The 21,960-nt window shown below is 40.8% G+C and overlaps 1 protein-coding gene across 1 annotated transcript in view; it reads right to left on the minus strand.

Moving 5' to 3' along the window:
- ank1b (ankyrin 1, erythrocytic b) overlaps positions 1-21,960 on the minus strand; it is a gene marked incomplete at its 5' end in the record, with an annotated part of 70,270 nt that overhangs the window by 27,638 nt on the left and 20,672 nt on the right. The window contains 12 exons of the mRNA XM_084571637.1: positions 53-151; positions 563-661; positions 1,037-1,135; positions 1,604-1,801; positions 2,291-2,389; positions 2,491-2,589; positions 2,790-2,888; positions 3,618-3,803; positions 4,570-4,668; positions 4,928-5,026; positions 5,616-5,714; positions 9,271-9,372. Of these exons, the coding sequence (XP_084427763.1) occupies positions 53-151; positions 563-661; positions 1,037-1,135; positions 1,604-1,801; positions 2,291-2,389; positions 2,491-2,589; positions 2,790-2,888; positions 3,618-3,803; positions 4,570-4,668; positions 4,928-5,026; positions 5,616-5,714; positions 9,271-9,372 (1,377 nt within the window). The remainder of the gene's footprint in view (positions 1-52; positions 152-562; positions 662-1,036; positions 1,136-1,603; positions 1,802-2,290; positions 2,390-2,490; positions 2,590-2,789; positions 2,889-3,617; positions 3,804-4,569; positions 4,669-4,927; positions 5,027-5,615; positions 5,715-9,270; positions 9,373-21,960) is intronic.

Raw genomic sequence — 21,960 nt, forward strand, 5'->3', positions numbered from 1 at the left:
AACACTGAATTCGTTTTGGGTGATGACTACAGTAAGACTGCACAGGTTGTACCTTAGCTTTTGCATCCACTTGTGCTGCGTTCTGCAGCAGGAACTGAGCAACTTCACAGTGTCCTGCTCTGGAGGCCATATGAAGAGGAGTCTCCACTTTCTGATGTAGATAAATACAGGAAACAAGTCACTCAAAGAACATAACAGTACCCCACTTATATACATACAAAATGAGTTCATTTATCAATGACTAGATACTGCTAAAACCAATTCAATTTGTACTCCTGTGAATACTTAATAACAATTATTTAAGAACTTTTTGAAAGAGTTCACTGTTTTTTTCACTGTTTTTGTTTTTATTTGATGATTCTGCTTGCTTTCCACAGCATTACTGCTACTTTAATAACTTCCTAATTTCCCACACTACAGGGCAGGCCAAGGCCGTAATAACAGAACACATGTGTTAATTGCATGTTGAAAAAAATTTGTGGCAAAAGGAAGTTGCGTTTGACAGCCCTAGTAAATGGACTTAAATGAAAAACGATAGCAGTAAACTTGTTTTGCTCCTCACCACATTGGAAGCATTGGGTGAAGCCCCTCTTTGAAGAAGATTCTTCACTATGTTCAGATGGCCCATGAACGCTGCTACATGAAGAGGAGTGAGACCCGACTACATGCAGACAGAGAGGAAAGGTCATAAGTACTCAAAATCAATGCATTTCAAAGAAGACAGCTGGGATTCTAGTTCATTAGCTAGATCTGAAGAGGACTGCTATAAGTAACGGTGCCAGTTGTTTGGACAGCAGAGGACAACATGACTTCCTGTTAACTGTTGTCAATTTTTCAAGTCAATTTTAAGATGGATGTCAGGCACTCTAATAACCATGTACATAACGCACACACATAACACTGCTTCACCTTCAGTGTGCACATAAGAGGCAGTAACAGACATGAAAAAGTCTGTGTGAAATCTTTCCCATCACAGACGGGTTTTTTTTTTTTGGATCATTTTCAGGCTCTTTCTCTCGTGGTCACATCATCTCACCTCCGTGACGGCTTCTAAGGAAGCTGAGTGCTTTAGCAGCAGGTCCATGGATCGCATGTGGTTCTTCTTGCAAGCAATATGGAGAGGTGTGAAGCCATTCTGGAGACACAAGAGAAAAACAGTTCACAGCTTCACAACAAACGTGTACAGGCCTGAAGCTTTTTGAACTTGTAGTTCTCTAAAAATATGAGACAGTTTCTGTTACATGCCGAAGATTTGTAACTGCTGTAAATGCGGTTCAGATTTCCTTGCAGGGACACATTATATGGTGACCTTCATTCAGCGTTAAACATGGCAAAAACACAGCTACATGCATACAAATGGAAATTATGAACTGGACAATACAGACACATAATCTTGCTCAGCCCTCAGCTATAACAATAATTTAAATGAGAAGGCGAAGCGAAGTGACGAGACCTTATTTCACACACAAAAGACTTTTAAAGTACTTTACATAAAAATGACAGTTGCCTTTAGCTCCTCACAACATGAAGATCCAATTGGACACATTGTCCAAAGTACCACCTTGAGGACTTTGCCCATTTTGAAATCAAATCAATAACCCACCAGAGCACGTGCGTTGGCTTTGGCCCCCTTGTCCAGCAGAACTTTAGCCATGCGGTGGTGACCACAGTGGGCTGCTACATGAAGAGGGGTTAAATGATCCAGGGTGATATCGTCGATCTCAGCGTTGTACTGCAGTAGCTGCCTGACACAGTCCATGTGATCCCCCTGAGCTGCCATGTGGATGGGGGACAGACCGTTCTGTAGGAAGTAACACGGTAAAAAGGAAAAGTTGGAAAGAGAAAGTAGGCACGGATGAGGAGGGGAGGAAAAAAATGACGATTGAGATTGATTTCCCAATGTTAAAAAGAAAGCCTGGCTCACGTAACATGCTGCATGTAGCACGTAGTCAATAAGATTTAGTTTCTGATGCCCATGAAACAAAGCCCAGAGTGGATATAATCAACACAATGTTCTAAAATTACTTGCAGATAATCCTGCGGCAATAATATCTGCTAAATATGCACATCTAAAGCTGATGAGGCTCTAGGATGCTCAGTAAAAAGAAAGATGAGCCATTTTGATTTTTGGAAAGTTTGCCTAAGTTAGATTAAGGTTTCTTGGTCATTTGTTATCTTTCACTGACTGACTGATTCACTCAGTAGTTAGGATCTGCAGTCTCCCACAACCAGAATCTGTACATAACAGGAAACTTTGATGATGGCAGCAAAAACCATTGAATCCATCTACCTTGGTTTTAGCCTGGATGGGAGCACCGTGTTCCAGCAGGATCTCAATAATACGGACATGACCATTCCTGGCTCCACAGTGGAGGGGAGTCAGCTCATCCTACAGAGAGGCGTGTGAAGGAAGAGATAGACTGGTAACTCAAAACATGATCCAGTATAGTTTGGGAGGATGTTAAGCATGCATAAGCATCTGAACAGTACCTTTGTTTTGGCATCAATCTGAGCTCCTCTGTCCAGCAGGAGTCTGACCATCATCACATTGCCCCTCCTGGAGGCTATGTGAAGGGGCGTGATGCCATTCTAGTGAGGCGGGGACGATAAATGTGTCAGCTGCATCATTCATCACAATCCGTGATCATTACTCAAGTCTTTCAACAAGACACATGTGAAATGGAAACTGTTGCAGCGGTATAACAACGGAGACTAACCGTTCCTGTTGATGAAATATTTCAAATTTCTCTGACATATTTTTTTTCACTCAGTATCTGTGATAAACTGACCTTGGGGGTGAAGTTTACATTGGCTCCTCTGTTCAGCAGCAGCTGGGCTACGCTCATATTCTCATAGTGAGCTGCGATATGGAGAGGCGTGAAACCAGTCTACGGAGAAAAGGCACACAATGGGATCATGTGAGTATAAGTCAAGTAGGACTACTACTATCTAGTTATTTTTACATCTAACTGTTTAGTGCATTAAGATGTGCAGTATTTGATAAGAGACAAACAATACAGATTTGTTTAATTCACACAAACACTTCATTGTTGCTGCCTTATTTTTTTGAGATGTGTTTGGCTTCAGGGTCGATAGATGCCTCCCCAGGTCCAGGGTCAGATGACATCTCTCCAGAGTCGGCAGGCTGGACACTACTTCAGGGTGTGGCTTGTCTGGCAGGGTTCTCTGCTGCAGGGTCCGCCTGAGCCTCTTCTGCTCCAGACAAACAAAAAAGCTTTCCCTAAGAGCCCCTGGAGGATTTTTGCTTCCGACCGCAGCCAGGCCTCCAGAGAGTCACCGGTCTAGCTGCCGGCCTCCCGGCGGCTTTCACCTCCTGTCTGCCGTGCCTCTGGGCCGGCCCCCTGATCTATCAGGTTCCCATGATCTCTGTCGTCTTTCTCTGTCTCAAATTATTCTGCTCCCTGTTTCTTGGTTTTACTATTGAGTTTCCTGTGTCTCGCTTCTGGTGTTTTTCATTTTTGGATTATCTGGTATTTCCTTTTGTTGGATGATTTTAAGTTGGATTTAACCTGATGTGTCTTGCATTTGAATCATTTCCATTCAAGTGAAAATACTACAGAGGCAACATATTTTTCTCAATCTCAGTTAATTTATACCTTGCTGAGAACATCAGCGTTGGGGTCATTCTGCAGGAGGACCGCAGCGGTGCGAGTGTCGTCGTTTCGTGCAGCGATGTGCAGCGCGGGGAGTCGAACCTTGCCTTTGGTGCCATAGTTGATGAGCAGCGCCACAACGTTTTCATGGCCCTGCTGGAGGGCCACAGCCAGGGGAGTGAAGCCATCCTGAGATGAGAGCAGATGAGAGAAAAAGAGGGAGAGTTAGAGAGATCAGAATAATTGACTCCAAGGATTAACTTCTTAACATTCACTTCTTCCCCCCAAAAAAAGTCTTAGCATTAACACATTTAAATAGTTTACACAGTTTCAACCATGAGGCTTTTGCTCCTATAAACAGTTTTTCAAATTTGATTCAGAGTGGGAGAAGGCTTTCCAAAATACAGTAACAACATATTCCCTGGGGCCTGTTATTTTTAAGAGGTTAGTGAGCAAGAAAAGGGTCGGTAAGGAGTGAAAACAACAACAAAAAAGCAATAAAGAAGAGGAAGGGTAAAGGGAGATGGATTTGAAACCATGGGATATTATATTTTTGGAGTGGAACGCCTGACTGTTCTTGTTTGTGATATATAAAAAACATTCAAGTGCAAGTTTTATGAAAAGAAACATGTACTTATTTATCTTTTTTTAATCGGAAATGTTCTATTATTAACACATTATTAGGAAAAAAGTCAAAATGTACATAACAAACAAACAGCTTGAAGAGGGCCTTGTGTTCGACTGAAAGATGATCCGTAATGTCACGAATTGCATTTGCAGTTTCATGAAAACAAAAAGGGCTCAATAACAGATGAAACTACTTGATAGCAGGATTGTATCTCACCCACTGTACCTATTCCAACCATGTAATGTATATCATTTTTTTGTGTATTAATTTGCTAAACTCCTAACATCCTAAAAAACTGAAAATTAAGCCATTTGATGAGACACATACCTCAGTTGGGAGACTCTGATTGGCACCATTCTCAAGCAGGAACTTGACCACTTCTAAATGGTTCTCCTGGGCTGCCATGTACAGAGGACTGAATCCTTTCTGTTAGGGCACACATACATTATGTATACTAGTTACATATATGAAAACATACACACTTCAGCCCGTGTTAAAGATGAGATGTGAGAAAACACACATCTGTATATACTGTACAACGTGGAAGAGTTTTAGATTCTGCACACCAACAATCGCATACATACAGCCATACAGTCACACGCGTATATACAGTCTTCTTCACAGAGGAATAAGTGACATTCAGTCTCATACATCCTTCTTTTGATCACAGGTTGTGGAGACTCACATGTGACTGGGCATTGACGTTGGCACCGTAGTTGACGAGCTCAGCCACCACTTTCTCCTGCCCCGCCAGCGCTGCGATATGGAGAGCAGTGTTCCCTTTCTGGAGGTCACACGAGAAACCACACGGAGGGGGAGAGAAGAAAATTAAAGCAAATGAGAGGACAGTTATTGCAGCCTACTGGCCTAGATCCCCACGCTGAGAACTCAGCGGTGAAATGCATCTAGAGTATTGTATGTAAGATAAAAGCTCAAAGAAAAGCAGCACAGTTTTATTAACAGTTAGCACTGACGCTGAACAAAACCCAGCCTGTCTCTGTCCCTTATGACACTGAAACCTCCATAGGGAATAATGTATGCTGTACACCTCTGTTAAACATTTAGATCATCCAGTTCTGTTGGGTCAGTGCTGATCACTTGCAGTTAGCTTAATCTAGAAGCGTTTCCGATATTAAATGTATTTTTTAAGTTTTACTGCAGCCCCTGGGCTCCTCTGTAATCTTATTAAGTTTTTGCGCTTACAGGTGATAGATTAGCTCATGAATGCTCAAGTGGTCTCTTTAGTCACAGTTTGACTGAACCAGCCCTGAGCTAAGGCAGCAAAAACTACAACAGGTGTCTGGACGGTGCAGCTGTTAAAGTGCTTCATTCATTTTAGTTAAGTTGCAAGCAATGCAGAGAGAACAACTTACTTTGGTGGTCGCTTCAAGTTCAATGCCGGCATGTAGTAGCTCCAAGACCATTTTGACGTGACCTTCTTTAGAGGCCAGGTGTAACCCGTTGAGACCATTCTTAGGAAGAAGAAGGAGAGATTTGGGTGCTTTAGTCAGAGCAGAGCAAACATGAAACATTCATTGAAATGTTGCTACCGGCTCAATATATCAACAAACTAATCATTTCTAATCATGAACTCTTGTTAGACATAGGATTTCCTGTATCTTCTGTATTTTATCGCACATGACAACCTTTGTTCCACTGTCCTCTGCTTGGCCTTTATCATAAGTGTCTTGGCCACGGCCCCTGACATGAGAGTACTTCATGACCTTTTAGAACCGCGCAAATTTGCTATTCCTTCAGTGGTCGGAGAAACCAGAGTAAAATGTCTTTGGTCTGGTCTGACATGACCAAACTACCAAGCTCCCACTGTTTTAAGTGAGTCCACTGATATAAACGTAGGAAGCATGAGGGAGGGAGACAACGTGTATCCTTCAGTCTCTTGCCCTTGCAAGCACTGCAACATATGCCCATGTTCTCCTACCGTGCAGAACATCACTTGTGTAGTTACTGTAGCTCTAAAAATAACTGATAAACCCACAGCGACAGCAGGCGGAGCAAAATGAACAATCAGACGAGACTGATGAGTAAGGAGAAAGGCGACGGGGCTGGCAGACAACTCTTTTATCTGTCTTTTTGTCTGTCTGTCTGTCTCTGTGGCTGGCTACCCACTGAATTAGTCAAGTCTTAGCTGCGGCCTGCCTGCAGTTACCAATCTGACCACCAGGAGTCTCAGTGATCAACACCATTCTCAGGCTTCCCATCATACTGCAATGTCACTCATTTCAAAAGGGTAGCACAGGCCCTCTGAGAGCATGCGCGCAGTGTTCGGAAACGTGATCAGTGGTAATTACACACTCTGGGAATGTGTACTGTGTACACATGTGACTCTACCAGAGACACAATGAGGTTTTAATCATTTAACACACATATATTAGCATCGATGCCCATCAACACATACAGATGGGAAGTTTCATGCACCAACACACCGGGAATCACCTAACAATGGAAAGTAGTTAGACATCTCAGTGAATGCAAGTGAAAAGAAGAGGAGAGTAAGAGAACCAGCAACACCCCTCAGGCCTGTAGCTATAGGACAATTTATAGCTGCAGAATCACATAAATCACATGGAAAAATACCATCTCGTCCCTAGTCCCAGCCCTGAGTAAGATGCAATGAATTCAATCGTAAAAAAAAGAAAAGACGGAGATGAATCATATTAGAAACCCACATTTAGCGCCATTGCAAAAACAGTTGTGTGTATGAAATGAGATTATTACAGATCTTAATCTTTACCTCCATATAAAACGTAAATGTACACTTCCTGTTGCATCAGTTGTTCAGACTACCTTCACACATCAGTGATCTGTCTGTGTATGAATCACTTGTGTACCCTTTCACCAATCATCAACCCACTGCACAGCCACCCTGACCATAATAACTGACCGACGAACGTGTATTTGTGTCCAAAACCCGCACATTCATGTCTGTGACTCAAGATATTCTGTTGTCTGGATTGGTTGGGTTGCGTTCCTGATGCAACAAGGTGTAAGGGAGCAGAGCAGACAGCGGGGCTGGAGATTGAACTATAATCTAATATACTCAATTATTAATGTACACTACTTGACACAAAGAGAAAGAATCAAACGGTCTATGAGTCATGAATGTTTAATTTTCTTCTTGGTCTTTTTTTTTTAATTTCACATCCTTTGCTGATTCTGCAAAACAGCATTGTATTGAGAATAGGGTGAAATTATTGTATGTGGTGCATTCAAGTATTTGTCTAAAAGACCAACTGGCTAGGATGCTTACTGTTGAATGAAAACACAGCCAGCTGCTTTGCTTCCTTGTAGACTAGTTTCTTTCTCTAGTTATTGGCAGAACTACTGATGCAATCATCCAGATTTTAAATCGTAAACATCAAAGATGACACTCAAACATGAACGCTGATATTAATCAGGGCGGCCCTGATGAATCTTAGAGTGGCTAGGCAGGTGTAAGAGTGGATCTGGAACAATTAGGCATCTGTAACATTTAAGGGAACCCAAAACTTCTGTAGTCTGAGACCACCATTATGTAAAGGTATGAGACATTTTGCTTGTCAGGGTCTAAGCAAAAGAATGAGGCTAACTGGTCGAACAATACTTACTGTATTGTAGTAACTAACAATGACCATCTTGTGACAATACAATGTTCTGCTGGAAAACCTTTGGACCTGACATTCATGTGGATGTTACTTAGACACATGTACCACCCACCTAGACCAGACCAGACACACACACCCCATAGCAATGACACTCCTTGATGGCAGCAGCAGCCATCCCCAGCAGGATGCAGCCTGACACAGACACACACACAAAAAACACAAAAAACAGCACAAGGTGTTGACCTGGCTTCCACATTCACTAGATCTCAAACTAATCAAGTGTCTGTGGGATGCACTGGAACAAGCCTGATCAACAGAGGCCCCTCTCTTCAAGGGAGACCTACACAATATTAGGAAGGTCGTCATAATGGTGTATACCGATTAGCAACAACATTAAAACCACTGCCCTAATATTGTGGTCTCTCTTGTGCTTCCAAAGCACTGACTCATAGGGGAATGGACACAGGCCTTTTGAGGATGTCCAGTTTTTTTTTTTTTACCACAGGGCCTGTGGATCGAGGAGAGAGGCAGACACTGCATAAGTTGGACATGGGGAATTTGGGGGTAGGGTCAACACCTTGGGCTGCTTTTCATGTTTTTTTCTAAGCAAATTTTGAAGTGTGCTAGGGAAGGACGCTGCCATCGGGAAGTGTTGATGCAGTGGATTAGGTGCTTGGTCAGCAGCAAGGTTTAAGGAGGTGGTACGCATCTAAGTAACAGACGCAAGAATGCCAGGAGCAAGATGATCAATGTGATTCACATCAGCTGTCAGTGGTTTTAAAGTTGTGGCTGATCGGTGTATATATTGTACAAAAAACTGTGCCAGTGCAATCAGACAGGAAACTGTTTCTAATACACTGTCCCTGGGTGAGTAATGAACAGTTCTGGAGGGCGGTCTGACAGAAAGGAGCATAAAAAGTGTCATGAATTTCTGCCCCGTCATATAAGAAATATTATCTAGACCTGAGCTGCTGGAAATTTCTCCGGAGAAACATTAACAGCACCAGCAATAAAGTTCTCTCGCCCTGGTAAGCTGTTATTACAACCATGGGTTCAATAGTAACCTTTCACTTTTTCCATTATACTAGGAGTTTTATTGCTTCAATGTCATCTCAATTCTTGGTTTATCTAAAGGAATATAAAGGTTATAAGTGATTAGTATGCAAGTTAATTTATTTTCATGTCTAACCGTTTTTGTTCATCACAACACTGATTTTCAATTGAACGATTAAGACCAACTCGCTGCTATCTTTGTTAACTACTGTGAATACTAATTAAACATGGTAACTGATTCTAATATGTGCCGTGATTTAATTAGGTGTTTGGCTAATTGAAATCTGTGGGTGGCATCTTCCCCCCCCCCTCCCTCTGACACACAAACACATTTTAGGATAGCTCTTCTAGTGAGCTGACTGAAACATCTTACTTGATTAGATGTGTTGATGTTGATGCCATTCTTGATGTGATCCAGAGCCTTGTCCAGGTTCCCCGAACGAGCTGCGCGCAGAAAGCTGGTGGCTGCATCGGCCTGCAAGAACGAAGAGGAGAGGATACAGATCAACAACGCTGCATTTCTTACTCGCATGTGATGCATAAATAAGTGCTCAGGCCAAAAACACATTCAATCCACCGCCAAGGTTACAAACAGCACATTTGTACCCACACAAATAGATCGGAAACGTGAACAAATGCTATAAATACACACAGATACCTGCTAAATATTAACTGTTCCCTCAGCATTATCCAGAACTTCTCGATATCAGGATGTAGTTACACTAAAAGCCCCAGTCAGGTTACATCTCTTAATCCATTATAATAATATAACATCGCTTTAAGGCAAGGCACGAGGCAGTGTGCAGGTGATATGATACCACTATACACCCGTTGATTCTCTTGCCCTCTGTAAGAGGCTTAAAATGTCAGACTCCTTCCAGTCGAGTGTCGCCCACTCGGAGAGTTTGGCAGGCATTCACAGCACACTACGCCACGAGCCCCGCTGTCTGCCTGTCTGATCTCAGGCAGCAAAGCTCCTGTGGTTTGCGTCTCGGTTGTGTGTCAGTGTTTGGACGCCCACCTCTGAATTCATTCATCAGCCAATAGTGTAATACAACTGACCTGCACAATGAGATGTTTCCAATGCCCTGAAGAGGAAATACTGCGAGGCGTTCTGTACTCCTGACCCTCTCTCCACCCCTGTCACCGATAACATTGCGTATCTATTTGAGCGGCTACTCCCGAGTGGTTTAATTATACTTGAATGCTGAAAGACATGCCTGCCCTTTTCAAATGAATGAGACATTTTCTTTTTTCTTCTTCAACACACTTGTGTCAGTGAGTCAGGAGAAAATGTTCTCGGTTGTTAATGACCCATACAGTGCATTTTATCTAACAAATAATTTACTTTTTGGTCTTTAGACTACGTCCTCACTCTCTTTTCAGTCACCTCTTCTCTGTACCTTAGATAAAAACTTTATTCTCATTTATCCCTGTTATTTTCTCGTGACATCTAATCTCCACTCGTCTCCATGTGGGCCAGATGATCATTTTGAAACACTTTTAAGGCACAGTTATTTGGAGTTTGTAGGTTTTTATACACAGTAAATGGTTGTCCGATTGTTGACTAAACCATTTTATATTAGCCTTTCCTGAAGTGAGCGCTCCAAGTCTGTTGGCATCAATTTGGCAACTGATACGCTGAAGACTGAGTTAAACAAGTGCATTTAAATACTGCAAATATTATACAAGTATGGCTGGCATCCACTCCCTATTTATTCTTCCTTCCTAACACCGTGTCTGACTACTGAGAGACAGGACTTCAAACAGTCAGTGATTAGTGAGTAGCTTTCATATCTAACAATGCGGTGTGTCGGTGCTTTATACATTACAGTTGTCTATCACATATGAATATTTTGTGTTAGGGCGAAGTAATATATTGAATTAATTCCGTGAATTTGAGTTTTTGAATAATGTGAAAAATTCAAGAATCAAGATTATTCCTTCATTTTTCTGTCACCCAAACGCCAGTCAGTTCTGAGTTGCGAGGCAGTGGCGTTTCCTTTGAGTCGTCTCAGTTATGACAGTCAACAACTATCTGGAGCAACGTCAGTCGCAGCTGCCGAAGACGTTGAAATCAAAACAATGAACGTTTCAGTTTGGGTCCAACATGCTGCGTTACAGCTGCTGTGTTTGTAAAAGGTGTTTAAAACTAAACGCAGCAGCACGACAAACCTGAGGCAGCACCTGAAACAAAGCATGCAGTGGGGCTGGAGTAATGCGTGCATCTACGAGATTCTAAATCACAACTAAAAAGCAGCAAACGTTAGCAGCCTAATTTGCCAGCGTGCCTTCGTATGGCAGATAAAAAGTGTGAGCATTTTGTTTCAGCTGAATAAACAACAGCTGGAAAGCCTGGGGTTGTAAAGGTGCTGAATACAATGAGCAACCTGAGATGTTTTAAGGAAAATAAGCGCATTTGAGATTCATTGCTGACGTCTAAAGTTTAGTTTTGTGTTATGTCCGCAACTCTGACTAAAACAGCATGACCCTTAGTGGACAAATTATTGAAGAAACTGTAGTTATTGTCTTTATGTAATTTTTGCAAATTCATCCCGCGGGCCAGATTGGACTGGATTACTTTAATTCTAAAGCCATATGTATTTTCACAGTTAACTCTTTTGAAGCTTCTTATGTTCTATGGCGTGTTCATAACGTGAACTGTATTACTGATCACGCTGGTCTCCACCTGCATCCCTCCTCCTCTTCCCCACTGCTTCATGAACCAGATTTCAATGCGCATTTATCACTGCCGATATGTTAATGAGTTTTGGTCCGTGTTTTTTTTTTTTTCCGTGTGTGCCAACCACTGTATGAGCCACGAGCTGACCGCATCCAGAAGAAAATGAAAAATGTTGCACCACCTTCCAGAAACTAATTTTCCACCAGTTTGTGTTCATGCTGCGGTCTGGCTAGAATCTATATTCCTCCTTGCTCCACTGGTGCGTCTACAGCCTCGATCCTTCCTTTCTTTCTTCTCTCTACTCTTCTACTTTCCACTTTTATACGTTCTACTTGATTTCCAATCATCCTGTCAGTTATACCAAATAATGAAATTATTGAATCCCTTAATACCACTCAATACTGTACAATTGCTATGGCTCTAACCTGCCTGTATCTAAATCTGATTTTCCTTCTCTCTTGTTGCTTCCTTGTTTCTCTGGCTCACATTTTCTACTTTATTTTAATACATGTTTAGCAGGATTTTGTGCTGTGTGTTGTTGTTGTCTCTGAGAGTTAATAAACTATTCCAATTGTCTTATTCATTTATTAATTGCAAACTGTATCCCACGTGTCCATATATACTGCCTCAGAAGATTCTGGTAGTTAAGACTTTCATCATAATAATAAACTGATTTGCATGAAAACTGGCATTGAGTTGAAAAAATATAATTTGCTGCTTTTGTGAAGGTTTTCAAATTTCAATTTTAACATCGTAAAGAAGGACAAATCGTGACCAAAAATGAATCGTGACGGAAAATGCTCTATGATTGATGATTGTGTACAGGCCCCTTAAGGATTGTAACAAACATCTCTGTACTTGGTGCTGTGGTTATGCTTTGTATCAACAAATCAAAAGTCAGACTGCAGTTAGTCACATAGAGAGCTAGATAATTGTTCTACTGTCAAAATCCTGTTTTCTTTGGCATTTACAACTGCTTTACTACTGTAAAAACCCCATCCAGACAATGTTTTTCACCCTTGGTCAACTAGTGCCTGCTTTTGTGGCCGTACTCAGCCACAGTCTGACAGTCTGAATTAAAGAATAAAAGATTTAAAAGGCCTTCAAGTATTCATTTATCCACAACCAAATGACAGCAGCAGCAGCTGCTGTGAACAATTTGGGCCTTGAATACTGGGATTTACCAGATGACTTTTTAACAGCTACGCTTAGTTCCATACGCCATCAATTTTCTTAAGCTTTAAACTGCTTTTTAATGTTTGAGAAAGCAGGAAGATGACAGTGGTTTAAATTTTAATGTAAAGCTCTCATATTAATCGAGTTTAAAAAAAATGTGACGATATGTTTGGCAGCAAAAACCAGTAACACTCTTTATCCATAAAAAATTTTCATGAACAAAAATAACCAAAGTCCGTCTGCAATTTGTGACAAAACCGTCTTCAAAGATCTACCAACAACAAAGGCCGACTGTGACGTTGGCTCACGCTGCCTGTGTCTGGATTAGCTGGGAGGCTAGGAAGCTAGGAAGAGCTACAAACTGGCGAACAGAGCTGGGCTGTCCTGAATCATGCTTATCAGATGATCAACAGTTTATCAATCCAAGATGATCATGCTGTCGTGAAAATATCTGTGCATGTCAATGTTCAGATTAGATAAAGATGTAAAACGCCAAAAGCCACCTTTGTGCACTTTCATGTCTCTTGTCATACAACAATTCTCTGAGCTGAAAACCCAAACAGGGGTCCAACTGCTGGCAATGGTGCAGTATACAATGAAAAAACACAGACCCTTACCAACAGCACAACACTGGAAAATACCCAACCATCAGCTTGGTTTGTCATGGCCCCAACTGTCTGCCAATATCACTATGTTCCATTCAGAGTTAAAAGTGGACATTTTCCATTTGAAGTGTTCAGTTTGCAACATTTTTTCCAGGTGCACAACTCCAAATGCTGTTCGTTTAGCCAGTGATTAGACAATTAAACTGTCATCATGTTTGCAGTGCGTATTAGTATTTTGATTAAATTACAAGTTACATACACATACGTTGCATTCAGTTGATGGTTTACCATTTACATTGTACGTCTACATGGGCCTACATAAGCCCTGACAGATTTTGAAACAATTATGAGTAAAATGGGAGGGGGGAGGTCACCACAAATACAAAAAACACTTACACTGTACGAGTCTGAATGTGCAGTAAAACAAATGGGTACTATCAAAAGACCACAGCAGAGTCTACAAGTGTAAGCTACAGCACAGACAGACAAACAACAAGGACACGACACAACAGTTTTCTTGGGCACAGTAGGGGCAGGTACACAAAAAGAAGCAACAACAACACCACCAACGCACAACTACGACAGTGCAACACGTGACTCGGCTCTTTAAATATTCAAAAATACGACTCCTACACAAATGTTGTGTAGCGGGAAATGTCCACATCTTCCAAAATAAGGAGATATATTAACACAGGGAGGAAGGGGACATTTTGGAAACCCCGCTGCAGCCGATGTGCAAACACACAAACAAAACAGCGGAGGATATAAGCAGCACAACGTTCATATGTAAGCATCATATTTACTCTCTTATTAAAGAGCCATAATCCTCAGGCTGCGGCCTAAACCTCTCAGAGGCCAAAATACTGACCTGATGGAGAAGTCAGCGCTGAGCCACATGAGCCTAAAACAACACACACCAGCCAAGAAAATAGCAAGACAAGACCGGACAGTTAATGGCAGACACGTACAAACAGATAAAGCAGCATGTACACTAGTTTAAATGAAGCAGCATAACATGTAATCCTTGATAATATGGTCACACAGATGTACACAGAAGATTTTGACTAGGAGGTTGGAAATCAATGTGAATCTGTTACAAATGTGTAGCCAAATTTTAAACACTTACGAGAATGAAAAACACAAGACTACAATATCACATAGAAAATATGAGGAATGGTTAATGACTGAGCATTCATTATAATTAATCACATTCAGTATATTCATTCAATACACATACACACACACTCTACGGAAACCTTTAAATCCACTGAACTGTTTAAGTAAAATGAATCGACTCAGGCAAATGAATGTCACCCACCTCTTTTAATCCGGCATATCCATACACTATTTGCATATTGATGAAGTTAATGAAAAATTAAAATACAGCTTCATAATTCATTCTAAATGTGGGAGATGTATTCACATCTGTGAGGCCACGTTTTCACAGCGACAGACAGCCTCATGAAGAGGTCATTTTGAGTTTGTGGAATTAATAAAAGAAAGAAAGGTACAGACTCATAATAAGATTAACACTGATGAGCAAACCGCAGGAATGTACATCAGCATTTTGTGCTCATTTTTGTTAATTATGAGCACACGTTTGCGAGTTATATTACACACAGGCATTTTTAATACACTGGACTGAAGACAACTGAAGTTTTGCCAAAGAAAAAAAAAAAAAAAAAAGCCTGTCTAAATATTGGCTGTATTGTTATCGTATAGGTCAACTAATGGGCCATCAGTTTTTCTGCGCTCCAAATTCTCGTGATTATAATTGCCTTTAAAGGTCCTTTTTCAGTCGACCTCGGCACATACACATATGAGAAGATGTGTAACACCTCTTTAATCAAAAGATGAGAAAATACTTTAAGAAAAAAAAAAACATTTGGCACTGAGTCACGCAGAAGTAAAGCTAATTAGAGCAAGATATCTTCTCCTATAAGCTGTTACTTATAAATTTCACATCTGTGTAAGTGATTTAATGATCTATGGGAGTGCGAGCACACTTCAGGAGCATCCAGTACAGGACACTAGCTTTAAGACTACTGATTACTCTATGATAGGCAGTTGTGTTTTTGAGCGAGTGAACAAAGGCAAATTCAAGCTCTACATTTGCCAACTTCTTTCTCCTTTGAGCCCTGCACTGCAGGTCATCTCTGACAGAAGTCATTGGCAGAATGTTGGATATGTGTACTTATTGTAGTGACAGCTCCTGTCACTTCTGATTTTGAAAGGACTCCTTGTGTCACTTCAAGTCCTTCTTCTACTTACAGCTCAACATGCAGCTCATCTCCTTTGCAGTGTAGGTGCCTTTAGAAATACTACCATGTTAAAACAGTAGGCCCAGATTTGTTGAAGTTAGATTTGTTCATTACTTACAATGAAATAAAATAAAGACAAACGTTATCCATCCTTGAATTATTATTTAGCTTGTTTTACTAAGTCTTATTTGCTTCAGATCATAATGAAGAAATCTCATTCAGTGTGCGATTTGTGTGCTCAGAAACAACATACTCTTGCTTGCCAGTGAATTAGTCCTGCACTAAATCTGAACACTATGGCATTCAGCATGTGTTTCAAATACCTGAGAGAGCTGCTGATTTAACTGTGTTTTCATTTTGGAGGCTGTGGTTTGTAGTACTATTCAATCGTGTTGTACCGACAATTGTGTCTATTGTGTTTAACTGAATCCTGTTTAACAGCACCACAAAGCACCACCTTCTATAATGATCATACAGCTGAATTAACACCCTTCTGAGGCTGTTTCAACATAAACTGAACATTATAACAGTCATGAGGAGGGATTTAGTGAAGGACTGATGCATTCGTTTTCACTAGTGTACCTAATGAACTGGCAACTGAGTGCATACTTACTCCATAATATCTGACAACTTAATTTCACCAAGAACTACTGAACCCTTCATCAAACAGTCTAATTAAAAGTAATAATTGCGTGGGGATGGGGTAGAAAGGAAGATACAAATGAGATGCAAAGAGAAGTAAAGATATCTTAATATCTTGATAAAAGAGTTTATGCTGTGTCAGACACGTAGATGTACCATAGCTTAAAGGTTGGTAGCACAGGTTACCAATGACATATGAGCTCAGGCAGCGTGTTTAGTGTGATAAATACTGGTGGACATTAACCGACTACTGTGTCGGGGTGTAAAAATGGTGGATCTTTGTCATCAACACGAGACTCATTCAGATAATGATAAGAAGAAAACGCATATGAAGACAAATCGACAAATCTAAAACACACTCACGCAAACCAAAACTAAAAATAGCTGCAAAGACGCCACAGTGCGTTAGCGCTGGCACCAACAGGGAGGGAGATGGATCACAGTAATGAAACCTCTTGGGTTTAAACAAAGACCCACTTCTACCGCAGAAGACAGATTCCTAAGCAAACGTAGACACACACAAAAATAGGGCCAGGCACTAAATGTAACAACGCACAGTCCCACAGTACAAGGCAGATATGCACGCAGAGCTTGACATGATTTTCAGGCCACGACAGCAGGACAAAAAGTAGCCCTTGCTGTCAAATGCGTCTCAAAGTGATGAGTGCAACAAAAAGCATAGAACATATGAGCAGGAATATACATCCACACGTCAGTACCAGGTGTTATTCTACTGAGACACTGTGTTCGTGACTTCCTCCTCTGCTGAGACAAAGAGAAAGGAACCTCCACACCTGGCAGGATGACTGGTGACATCTGCATTGTTTAGGAAAGGGACACACTACAACAAGTCATCTCATTTATCGCTTATAATAACACTGTCGTTTTTTCTTCTTTCCACATGGTTCCACACTTCTTCTTTGCAGAAAGACCCCCATGAAAAAACATGAAAACACGAATCAACACAATACACTGGAGAATTGGATCTAGAGGTAGACTTAACTATATATTTCATTACAGACAACGCAGAGGGTGTCAACCTCCATAAATGATTCCATCAGTTAAAACAAACCGGAGCGCAGCTGTAAGACTTTCACCAGACCCTGATCTGAGGAAAGTGTGACTGCACATGGATTGGGCAATGTGCTGTAGTGTATATTGTGCAGTATGGTCCTGCAATTAAAAGAAACTTAATAATAATTTTGGTCAAATAAAAGTGTGATGAATGCTGATGAGGGAACACAAAAAAGAAGATCAAACGAAAGTCTGACAGCTTAATTCAATTAATTATCTTATTTGTTGGGTATTGTTGTTTCCTCTTGTACAATCACTGATAAATGCTTCACTGGGTTCTTTTGTGCGTCCGTGAAAACTGAAAGCTGCCGCTGTCTTCACGTCAGTCTGAAGGATTTTAAAACATTTACTAACACAGTGAGTGACTAAATCCTTTAGAAATTATTTTAATAATAAATATTTAACATGCAAATTTCGCTAGCAGCATCATCTCACTATTAAAGGTGGCGTAGTCAAACATTTCCACCCAGGAAAGTGTAGCTCAATGTGAGAGCGTGCCTACGCCTGGGAAGATGAAGTCACAGCCCCGAGAATGAAAAATCAATAAAGCCCCGCAGACTCTACAGAGTGGGAGTTGATCCAGGATTGATGGATTGATACTCTTACAACCTCGATGCTTTAATTTAATTGTCATAGAAAGCAAAATTCAACAATGACAAGCATGTTTTGCAGTGACTTTTGGAAATTTTAAAGAAAATCTGTTCTGCTTGTGACAAATAGATACTTTATATCAACCAGTGGAGTTTGTTCCAAACTGTCAAACAAATGCCACAGAGAAGTACTGCAGGCACCCAGTATAGATTGCACAATCACAGCCCCAGCAACAGCCTGGGAACTGCTAATCAGCTTAACCCATTCAGACAGGATCACGCATCTGTGCGTGTTTACCTTTAAGACCGGATCACGCATCTATGCGTAGTTACCATTAAGGCCGGCAAACGCGTCTGTGTCATTTTGAGCATTGTCGTCTTTTTCGAGGCACATGGCCAATTATATGCACTGTGATTGGCTGAAATATTCTTGGGTGAGTGACAGAGATGCTTTTTTAAACTCATGTGACTAATAAAACGCTTTGTGATTGGTCGAAATAAGCCTACACGTGGAGTATGTTTTGATCGAAAATTTTAAACACCGTGCTAGCGATCCGTCACGGCTGACTCAAGTGAAGGAAGTGATATTGACGAAGTAATTGAAAAAATAGATCTTTACTGATTTTCAAAATTTTCAAAATTTTTGGAGTTTATTGATTTTTTAAAAAAATGCATTTGAAGATTATGCCCTAGCAAGTCAGTCAAGTTGAAAGCCAAAGAAGTAAGCTGTCAAATGCTTTTTATCTCATGTTTTTATCTGCTACAGAGCCTGAGAAATTAAGGTTTAAGTGTTGACATATTCTGAAAAACCTCAGGTTTTGAGAGGGGGTTTATAGAAGAGTATTTAGGCCTGAATGGGTTAAATCAGCTAATGTTTAAAGGTGATTTCCCGATTCAGGGAGTAATTGATACAATACTGTTACAATGTTGGATTTAACCTCAGTTAAAGACAAAGCAGTCGAGATTAAGTTCTGAGATGCTCTTGCAAACAGCTTTGTGATTGGTCATAACTGCAGGAACAATCGGATTGCAGGGAACAACGAAATAATCAAATCAAAAAGTATGTTAGCTGACATATATTGCCGTTCTGTGGTCCATGTACCAATCCTACACATATAATCAATATGTCAGGTTTAATCAAGCACCTAGCCTACATGTAGGAAACAATGATTTAATGAGATATTCATGAGAAAGTGCACTGCTGCTGGAAGACAATTTTAAAGGAGAAGTTGTACAGCTAGCTATTCCACATCAGATAAACGGCTTGGTAATATGATTATAAGCGTATAAAGAGCAGGTCATATCGCTGTTCGCATAGTAAACAAACCGTTCCATGGAGCAGCTGCAAGCGGGCTGAGACCACCCTCTCAAACCGGTCTCTATCCCGGAACAGAGTTCACGCCAGAGCAAATCAACCATCCAGGAGCTGAAATGGTGATGAACAAGGGTGTGGAAGCATGTTATTTCCTCTCTTGCCAAGTTCACTTTTTTTTTTTTTATGAGGTAGTAAAACTAACACTGGCCTAATTCAGCCGACCAGTCTGTGTCGACAAAAGGGTTCATCAGAAGCTTAGCTGCCCTTTATCTTAAAAATAAAAAACGTTGAAAAAGACTGAATAAATGATTAAATGATCCGCCCGGATGAATATATATTTTTTGCAGCAAATACTTCTCTCCTCTTGAAACGATGAGACACATCAAAACGAGGATCTTCCTGTTGTCTTCTCTTTCTGTGTGCTAAAACAGAGCCTCTGAAATATTTATAGCCTCTGTCAGGCCACTGCTTCTGCAACCCATTACAATCAAAGCATGCTTTTGCTTATTTTTTTATATATATATTGATGTCTAACTGAATGCACATCACACACGCACGCATGCTGATTTTGGGGGCATGGAGAAGTCTAGCAGCATGCACACATATATAAAACATTGAAAAACAGACAGTGGGAGAAAGGAGGTCCATACTTACTCTACACATGTTTGTATACACACAGTTTACATGACTGACCGTCTGCTATCATAATGTTATTCGGGGGTACATATCAAACTATAACACCATACTGACAAAAACGCTCTATCATTTGTGTCTCTATTTTGTCTATTTGAGGAAAAAACATCCAAACACACTGTCACCACATCTTCTCAGCTAAATAATTCATTACTTTTCATTTTAACTTTCTCAGTCTACTTCTTCATAATCTAGTTCCACTGAGAATAATCACCCAGTCTGCAGCTGTGTTACAAATGCAAACATTTCTATCTTTTTTTATTTGTTCAAGTGGAGGACGAGGACATTTTGCCTTTAAATTTGTGCTTCTACCTGGTTCTGTCTCTCCATCATTTCTTTACTACTCCATTACCGTTCAGAGTGCCTCTGCCTAGAGCACAGAACAGAAGAGAGACAGTGAGGGACAATAAAGTGACAGGGTGAGGCAGCCCTGAACTCCCGAATTCACGAGCACTTCTTCGTTTGCTCAACTACACTTCCTCTCCGCTCGTTTCTTGTCATTACTACTTTAAAGCCCCCTCTTTCTTTCCTGCACCCTCTCACCTCTCCTGCAGCTCTGTGATGCTTCTCTCATTCTCTCTCTCTCTCTCTCTCTCTCTCTCTCTCTCTCTCTTTTCATAACCGTTCAATATTTATGAGGACTGCAGAATTGCTTCTGGCAAAGCATGCTGGGTAAAGCTGTCCCTCAGAGTCTGCCCCTGACGTCAGCACTCTGTGTTGACATTCTGGGCCTCGTGCCCCGATTCAGTAACAGAACCAAAGTCAAGTTCCCTGCCAGCAGAACTGACACCTGAAAAGGCATTTTAAAAGCGCACAGGAAGTATTATGTCATTGAGGAATTCACTGATTACCTAAGGGTTTGGTGGAAGAGTGCCAGGCGTCGTTCGCTGTATCTCTGGGTAAAGCAGTAGAGCAATCAGAACGAATGGCCATAAACCTACCGTGGAGATGACACAACAGAGGGTACAGGAAGTTGGAAGTGGAAGACACGTTATATATGCTCTTCTTGCTGTATCAAAATGTCTTCGATCCAAGCAGCGTTTTTAAATTCTGAATGACTGGTAGTGAGTTTAGATTCTCAATGCTTCCTTGGACACCATATATGTAATAATGAAAATCCCTCTCTGCACAGGGGTGGTGGTCTGAGAGATAATTTGTCATTCAGTTAAAGTTCAAAAAGTTTCACCCCCGTTCACACCTTAAATCAGTCTCGGTTAATGGGTCATTAGAGTATCGTTCATTCTACAAAACAAACAAACAACAAAAAGAAGGATCAAAACTAATTCCTCCAATTACAGGTGAGAATCTGGTCATTACTGATCCTAGTCATGTGAGTTTCAGGTGGGAGTCACCCACAAATGGTTTGCTGAATGGTGAAAGTCTTCAAGAAACCTCAAACAAGTCCAGTTACCCTTGTTTCAGCTTTGTCTTTTTGGTTAATATATAATTAATAAATACACAACTAAACAAATGGAGAAAATTGGTTTCAAAAAAAAAAACTGCACCATGTCATTGCAGCACAGCGTTGCTGTATACATTTTTACTGGAGAAGCACATTTACACGAACAACAGCATATAATCTGAAACAATTTTAGAAGAGGATTTATTTTCAGATGCTTGTTCAGATATTTTTGAACTAAGAGGCTTGGTGCTGATTGTCTGAAGCAGCATTAACTTTCCTCGGCGCAAAGCCGACTGTGATTGCTCAATCAGCTTTAAGAGGTTGTGGAGTGAAAAAAAAAAAAGCACAACATGATTTCGAAGTTGATTCGAGCTGATCATCCAGGACTTGACCATAAATGTGTACTGGCACAATGATGCGGTGTGCACTCTTGCTGACTTTTAAAATCCTCGTCGTGAACATGAGAAATGCTTAATTTGGTTTGCTAATGTGACTGTAACGTTATTTATTCATCACGAACCCCCAATCTAGCATTAAAGGCTTAAAAGTTTGACATTTTAGAAACTAAAGCTATTGTCCTTCTGGCATAGATTTAGGTGGCAGGATATCGCTCACGTATCTG

Source organism: Chelon labrosus (assembly GCF_963514085.1).
Source record: "Chelon labrosus genome assembly, chromosome: 22".
Lineage (NCBI taxonomy): Eukaryota > Metazoa > Chordata > Actinopteri > Mugiliformes > Mugilidae > Chelon > Chelon labrosus.